Below are 8,573 nucleotides of genomic sequence, written 5' to 3'. Positions count from 1 at the left end.
TGCTACCAGAGCTCCCATATATATAGTTAGTATATATATAAATATATGTGTTTGTATACACACATGCATATATATTTATGTGTATGTGTATACATGTATGTATGTTCTAGAATTCCCATTCTTTGCAATGTTTTCTTTGTAGGTTACCAGGGATGGGAGGGAAGGAGAGGGGAAAATCTCAGACTAGTTGGGTGCCACATGCTGAGTTGGATATGGGGAGAGACCATATAGCAAGAGTCGTGACCAGCATGATAACATTGGGAAAGGGGAGAAGACCCAATTGTGCGTATAAGATATAGACGACAGAGGCTAATGCCAGTACATCCACAATACTACATTACCACTAACACCAAACACCTGGCTACAGATGAATACATAGAAAACTGAGAAGATCTGAGGGGGGTCAGTGAGCAGGAATATACTCTAGATTGGTCTAGAGTCAAATACTTTGCGCAGTCAATAAAACACAAAAAAAAAACTCTCTGCCATCGAGTTGATTTCAACTCATAGCAACCCCTCCTTGGGTTTCTGAGGTGGTATCTCTATGGAAGTAGATTGCCCAGTCTTCCTTCCAAGGAGTGGCTGGTGGGTTTGAACCGCCAGCCTTCTGGTTAGTTGTTAAATGCCTTAGGCACTACAAGCAGAGGAGATCAGAAAAATACTTACCTGTGTTTTATTTTAAAAGCTATATATATATATTTTTCAATAAAACACAGGTATTTTTCTGATCTCTTATGCTTTCAGCCCAAATCCATCTGACATCACCAATGATATCTCTTATTCCAAGTCCTCTTCTGAATCCAGCTTGAATTTCTGCATTCCAGAACACTTAAGTGTGCTCATGTGGGAACTTGTACATAGAGCAAGAGGCAGCCATTTGAACAGAACAAGGGAAAACTGTGTGATTTAATATAAGGAAAGGTGTGTGTTAGGGTTATATCCTTTCACCATACTTATTCAGTCTGTGTGCTGAGCAAATAGTCCAAGAAGCTGTACTATATGAGGAAAAATGCAGCATCAGGATTTGAGGAAGACTTATTAACAACCTGTGATAATGTAGATGACACAGCCTTGCTTGCTAAAATCTAAGAGAATTTAATGAAGATCAAAGACCACAACTTTCAGTATGGATTACACCTCAGCATAAAGAAAACAAAGTGCTCATGACTGAATCAATAAGCAACATCATGATAAATGGAGAAAAGATGGACGTTGTGAAGGATTTAATTTTACTTCGATCTACAATCAATGCCCATGGAAACAGCAGTCGAAAAAATCAAATAATGTCTTGCATTGGACAAATCTGCTGCAAGACTTCTCTTTAAAGTATTAAAGAGCAAAGATGTCACTTTGAAGACTAGGATGTGCCTAACCTAAGCTATGGTATTTTTAGTCGCTTCATCTGTATGCAAAAGCTGGATAATGAATAAGGAAGACTGAAGAAGAGTTGATGCATTGGAATTGTGGTGTTGGCAAAGAGTATTGAATATACCGTGAACTGTCAGAAGAATAAACAAACCTGTTTTGGTAGAAGTATAACCAGGATGCCTCTTAGAAGTGAAGATGGTGAGACTTTGTCTCTTGTGCTTTGGTCAAGTTATCAGGTGGGACCAGTTCTAGAGAAAGACATCATGCTTGGTAAAGTAGAAGGTCAGCAAAAAAGAGGAAGACTCTGAACGAGGTGGATTGACATAGTGGATGCAACAATGGGCTTAAACATAGGAATGATTATAAGGATGGTGCAAGATTGGGCATTGTTTCATTCTGTTGTACATAGGGTCATTATGAATAGGAACAAACTCCACAACACCTAACAATAACAGTACAACTTCCTGCATTACATATGTTACTCTTTTTTCAACTGTTTAAATCACAAAGAAATTTAAATCACTCATAGTTTCTATTAAGAAATCTGGCATGTGCATTATAACCTTTTTATAAAGAGAGTTGTTACTGAGCAGGAGCAGGAAACACCTGCAGTCATCTGGAACAGCTAGTTAACTTCAGCCCTACAACTGATTTGCTAATGTAGTGGTTCCCAAATTTTGTTGCAGATTAGAATCATCTAGAGAGTTTTAAAAATCTCGTGCCCAAGTTGTACCCCATACCAATTAAATCAGACTATCTACAGGTGGGAGCTGGGCATTTGTATTTTTTTTTTTTAAGAGTTCCCCAGTTTATTTCAATGTGCAACAAAATTGGGAACCACTGCTCCAGTGTGCTAAAAGATAAATGTAACTGACATTGTGAGAGTTTAGAAGGGTTTTTATTCTGTTAACAGCTGCAACTCTGCAACTCTGTTCTTTTTTCTCCTTTGGATCTCAATTACAGTATCTGTAGTATTGCTTAAGGCCAAAGATGAAAGACTTCTCTTCCCCATTCCTCAAAACTGCAACTGTGAATCCCCACTATTCTCTTCTTTCCTTTGAATCATAAGCCCAAAGTCAGCTGACATTTTCTATAAAGGGCCAGATAGTAAACAATTTGTTTTGCAGGTCATTCAGTCTTATGTCACAACTATTTAACTCTGCTGTCACAAACAAAATGAATGGGCATGACTGTGTTCCAAAAAAAATTTTATTTGCAAAAACAGAGTGCAGGCAAGATTTGACTCTAGGACTTACGTTTTAGCAGACTCTTGTCACAAGCATTCAGAAGTCTGTTTTCAAGTGTTTCAGTCCAGAAACAGTTACAGGACAGAAGCCAACTTCTGGCTCCACAGCCCAGTTTGTCTACATCCCTGAGTTGTCTTGGAGAATCAGGGTCACACTTCTTAAGCACAGGGTCTAGTCCTTGTTTAACCTCTGGGCCTTATCAACTGTGTCTCCTCCCCTCTATCTCTAGGTAACTTGCATAAGAAGGGATCAGCTTTTTTCTATGCCATAATCTAATACAAAGAATCTTAATAGGCAAAAATAAATAAAATTGAAAACAGAAGAATAGAGGGAATCAGAAGTTGGTTCTTAGAAAAGATCAATAAAATTGGCAAAATTTTAGCTAGGCTGACAAAGAAAAGAAGAGAAAAGATGCAAATAACTAAAATAAAAAATGAAAAAGGCGACATTACAACTGACCCAATAGAAATAAAGAGAATTACGACAGATTATTATGAACAACTGTATGGCCACAAACTGAATAACCTAGATGAAATGGACAAATTCTTAGACACAAACCTACCCAAACTGACTCAGGAGGAAACAGAAAGTCTCAACAAACCTATACCAAGTGAAGAGATTGAATCACTGATCAAAAACCTCCCAACAAAAAACAGTCCTAGAACTGATGGCTTCACTGGGAAATTCTACCAAACATTTAGAGAAGAATTGACACTGATACTGTTTAAACTCTTCTAAAACATAGAGAAGGAAGGAATACATACTGATTCACTTTATGAAGTAAACACAACCAAAACCAGACAAAGATACCACAAAGAAAACAAAACTACAAGCCAGCATCTCTTATGCATATAGTTGCAAAAAACCTCAACAGAATACTAGTGAACAGAATCCAACAGCATATTAAGAGTCATACACCACGAGCAAGTGGTATTTATTCCAGGAATGTGGGAATGATACAACGTTGGAAAAACCAATCAACATTATGTACCACATCAATAGAATAAAGGAAAGGAACTACTTGATTATCTCTACGGATACAGAAAAAGCATTTGATAAAATCCAACATCCTTTCTTGATAAAAACACTAAGGAAGATTGGAGTAGAAGGGAAATTCCTTAGTATGATTCAGTGCGTATATGAAAAGCCAACAACCAACAATATACTTAAAGACTGAGAGCTTTCCACTTGAAATCAGGAAGACTCCTTTTGTTAATTGTGAAAACATTTTTTTTTTAATGCCATGATCTGGAATTTCATTAGTGTATGTTAAAAATGGAAAGCAGGTTTTGCAGAACTCAATTTTGCTGGCAAGAATGAAGAAAGAGATAAATAGAATTTTATTTAATAACAGTAAAGTAACGTTATAGTGCATCTAACAGTCTTCCACATCTACATTAAGCATTTCCTTTTACTGATTGAAAAATAAGTTTATAACCTAATTTAGTAATTTGTTTTAAGCTAGAAAAATGTATTGTGCTTATAATAAAATACAACCTCTGCAATTGATTACGATATTTTCTTTAAAGTTTGATACAGTGTTGTTATCTTTGTGTTTAGGAGGCAGATACGGAGCCCTTATTGTGACACACTCAGAAGTAACCCATTGCAGCTAACTTGCAGACAGGATCAGAGAGCAGTTGCAGTGTGTAATTTACAGAAGTTTCCAAAACCTTTACCACAAGAATACCAGGTAACACATTTTGGGGGCAAAATAATTAATTAATTAATATAAAGAATATTTTCTTGTATTTTTGGTAGAAGTATTCGCTGTAACACAGGCTCCCATTCAACAATTGTTACATATATTGATCAGTATTATTGATTATATTCTTCATATTGTATCAACATTCTCATTACTTCTTTTGTTGTTCCATTTCTATTTCCCTACTCTCAGAGTGCCCCAACCTTCTTTCATTTATGCCTTAGGGTATTTGTTGATCATTTGGTCTGATATAGATGGTTTTTTTTTAAAAGAATGGGGAACAGTTTTAGATACCAACTTTCTGAAAAGTATTCTCTACTTTGAATTTGAAGAGTGAATTCTCTTAAGTTTAAGTCCTCAATTATTTTCCAATTAGAAAAAAGAAAGAATTCTCAATTCCTTTATAATTGAAGATATAGATAGCAGTTAGTTGATATCTAACAATGATTTGTAATGCCTAATGGCAGGTGAAATTTAGGATATTTGTTTTGACCTATTTTTAAACTGTTTGCATTTTCTTTCTTACTGTATCCAAAGTCTTCATCTTTAAATTACTTTGATTTATACAAAAAACAAGGTTTTTAAAAAAGAAAATAATTTAGAAATACTAATCCAATCAACTTAGAAGGTTTGATACGTCTGTTTTGGAAAAGATTTGACCCTTGGGATCTAAAAGATTAAAGAATTGGCCCAAAACGTTGAGGCTGAATCTTTAAGTTCTTGTTACCATGGCTGTCTCTAAAAGGCCAGCTGTTTACTAAGGACCCTTTAGTCAGAAATGATAGAAACTAATTTAATATGGTAGCTGCTGAATTTTGAATTTCCTACATTTATTTATGATCACGCTGAGTGCTTCAGACACATTAAGATGTTAACTATATTTCTAAGCATAGTAAAATAACTGAATAAGTTGGTTTAAAGGGTGAAATCTTTAAAATTTATTCTTTTGGTGTTCTGAGTACTTTATATGATCTCATGTCTTAGATTATTTTTCAAGTTTATCAAAACAACATATAAATCAAGTCTCCTAAAACACTTGAAGTACATTATATTTAAAATATCTTAATTAAATAATGAAGTAGTTTCTGAAAGTTAAAACAACCTCGAAATATCCCTTAGATAATATATTACTGTCTTCTTTGTGTTGTACTATAATGAAGAAAAGTATATTAATACCTTGTACAATGTTAGAACGTTACTATAAATTGCCTGTGGACTTTTTTTTTGAATATAGGAAATGTTTACTCTTCTGTCTTTCCAATTTTTTTTTTTTTTTTTAGTATTTTGATGAGCTCAGTGGAATACCTGCAGAAGATTTGCCTTATTATGGTGGTTCAGTAGAAATTGCTGACTACTGCCCTTTCAGTCAAGAATTCAGTTGGCATTTAAGTGGTGAATATCAGCGTAGCTCAGATTGTAGAATATTGGAAAATCAGCCAGGTTAGTCCTTTATTCACATATTAAAACTATAATATCAGCAATATGAAATGGTGGCTAAGGATCCTGGAGCCAGACTGAGTTTGTATTGCAGTTCCAGTGTTTTCCATGTGTGAAGGATTACTTAACTATTCTGTGGCTCAGTTTCCTCATTTGTAAAATGAGGATAATAATTCTTAGTGCATAAGATTTGTTATAAGAATTAAATGAATTAATACAGTAAGTGATTAGAATTGTGCCCAATGTACAGAAAAGAGTGTTAGCTGTTAGATTCACATACACATGTGTACACACACACATTATATTTAGTACTACCTTACATAAGCATCACACTTTTCACTTGCAAAGGACTTTCATTTTCATCATTTCATTCATTTTTCTAAAAACCTTATGAATGACATGTTAGTATATTTCACAGATGAGCAAAGAGACACTAATGAATAATTAGTTCAAGAGCAGGATCCTCCAATGTAAGGCTCTTTATTAAAACACATTAGATGTCCTATTTCATCTTCGGATAACAAAATGATAATGTTGTCCTTTGATCAGTAAGATATATTGCCATATTCCTTATGCTCTTTTGATTTATACAGATAGATCACCAAAGGAATAAGCAGTATGGCAGTTGGATATTCAGTGGTAATAGTTTTAACTCATGCGAACCACTTTTGTAACAAATTTTCTCACATTCATTATGTTAGTGAAAAACAGTAAGTAGTCTCTTTGTCGTCATCAACATTTTGTAACCTGGTCTTTTCAGTTTCCTTATTTCAAACTTTATTACAGACCTGTATCATTTAATTTATAAATCTCTTTAATATTTTTTACCTCTTATCCTTAAACTTAGACAGTTTCATTGGATTTGTGCCATCATTTTTTCATTGCTCACCTATTTAATAAATATCTTGAAGTCTTGTGATATTCAGCAGTTCTAAGTTAAAGCAAAAGAAGTGTACAAATCTGACAGCAACAGATTAGCTGAAGATATAGGCTCACATTTTATTTAGAGATAGAGTCAATGAACTTTTTCTGTGAAGGGCCAGATAGTAAATGTTTTAGCCTTTTGGGGTATATGGTCTCTGTTGCACATACTCAGTTCTGCTGTTGTATGAAAGCAGCTATAGACAATATGGAAATGAATGGATGTGGCTGTGTTCCATAAAACTACAAAAACAGGTAGCACACAGGATTTGGTCTGAGGACTATAGTTTGTTGACTCCTGTTTTAGAGATTGATCACTATGTTTCTTGAAGACCTTGAAATATTCATAAGGAACTCTGGTGGCATAGTGGTTGAAGCATTTGGCTGCTAACCAGAAGGTCAGTGGTTTGAACCCACCAGCCACTCCATGAAAAAGATGAGGCAGTCTGCTTCTGTAAAGTTACATTCTTGGAAGCTCTATGGGGCAGTTCTCTGTCCTATAGGGTTACTGTGAGTTGGAATCAACTTGATGGCAGTGGATTTGGATTTGGGTTTGAAATATTCATAAATAAAAGAAATAGAGTTCTACTTTATGTTTTATATTTTCTTTCTTAGCTATGCAATTAACATTTTGAAAACTGATATAAAATACTTACCTTTATAACATGTTTTAATGAGCTATGAATGCTTTACTTTGAAGAGATGAAATTTAACTTTTGTAAAAGGCTAAAAAGATCAAATTATTGCTAGGGATTTAGAGCTTCATCCCTCTGTCATTATGAATTTGGAGTTCATTTATTCTACCCCATGCCTCTGCAGGTTTGTGCTTAGTCTGAGGCTAGTGTTCAGCATGTTATTTATGGACATCAGCAGGTGGCACAAGTTAAAGATCCTAGTAAAATTCTGCAAAGGATGCAGCATTCCAAAAAACCCTCATCTTGTAGATCGTTCGGTCTTGTCCTATCATGGGTCTCTGGGTAGGTGATTCCTGTGTAGACCACCCATGAAAGTTTTCTTTTGGTATCTAAGCATCTAGTGATTTTTAGAGCCAGTTCTCCTGTATATCTTAATTAGATCTGTTGTATTTGATAGATTAATTTCCTCTCACTAATTCCTTTATTGAGAATCCCACTTGAATTTGGAACCCTGTATTTCTCTTGATTTTTTTTTTTAGTTATCTTTTATTAAACATGTTTGATTTTTAAAGTAAGTTTAAATCATAACAATGGAATGATTCAATTACCAAGTCAAATTTTTTAAAAAAGACTCTTCTGGTTTGCTTCAGATCTTTTTAAAAACTATGGTGCTGAAAAGTATGGACCTCATTCAGTTTGTTTAATTCAGAAATCAGCATTTGTCATGGAAAAGTGTGAAAGAAAGCTGAGTTACCCAGACTGGGGTAGTGGATGTTACCAGGTAAACTATATGATTGTTAATAATTATATCAAATATTATATGATTTATATTGTTACACAGTTTTTGTATTTTAATACATTTTATATATATATTATATAGTTAAATTAGGAGCTCTTGTGGCATAGTGCCTAAGGCATTTGACTGCTAACCAGCAGGCTGATGGTTCAAACCCACCACTCACTGCTTGGAAAGAAGGTTAGGCAATCCACTTCTGTAGTGATATTGCCCCGGAAACCCAAGGAGGGGTCGCTATGAGTCAGATCTGACTCGATAGCAGTGCATTGCATTGCATTGCATATAGTTAAATTAGTTTATTGATTAATACTGTAACTTACCATGTTTATTTAGTGCCTAAGGCACTTGACTGCTAACCAGAATGCTGGCGGTTCAAACTCACCAGCCACTCCTCGGAAGGAAGATGGGGCAATCTACTTCCATAGTGATACTGCCTTGGAAACCCAAGGAGGGGTTGCTATGAG

General features: G+C 34.8%; 1 protein-coding gene across 1 annotated transcript in view; it reads left to right on the top strand.

Annotated features, from left to right (window-relative positions):
• LMLN (leishmanolysin like peptidase) overlaps nt 1–8,573 on the top strand; it is a 101,755-nt gene that overhangs the window by 76,662 nt on the left and 16,520 nt on the right. Inside the window, exons 13-15 of the mRNA XM_042782125.1 lie at nt 4,176–4,308; nt 5,601–5,760; nt 7,964–8,094. Of these exons, the coding sequence (XP_042638059.1) occupies nt 4,176–4,308; nt 5,601–5,760; nt 7,964–8,094 (424 nt within the window). The remainder of the gene's footprint in view (nt 1–4,175; nt 4,309–5,600; nt 5,761–7,963; nt 8,095–8,573) is intronic.

The sequence above is a fragment of the Orycteropus afer genome, unplaced genomic scaffold (genome assembly GCF_000298275.1).
Source record: "Orycteropus afer afer isolate SDZICR_OR568_19922 unplaced genomic scaffold, OryAfe1.0 scaffold00245, whole genome shotgun sequence".
NCBI lineage: Eukaryota > Metazoa > Chordata > Mammalia > Tubulidentata > Orycteropodidae > Orycteropus > Orycteropus afer.
Note: the sequence above shows the minus strand (reverse complement) of the source record. Positions and strands in the feature narration are given on the sequence as shown.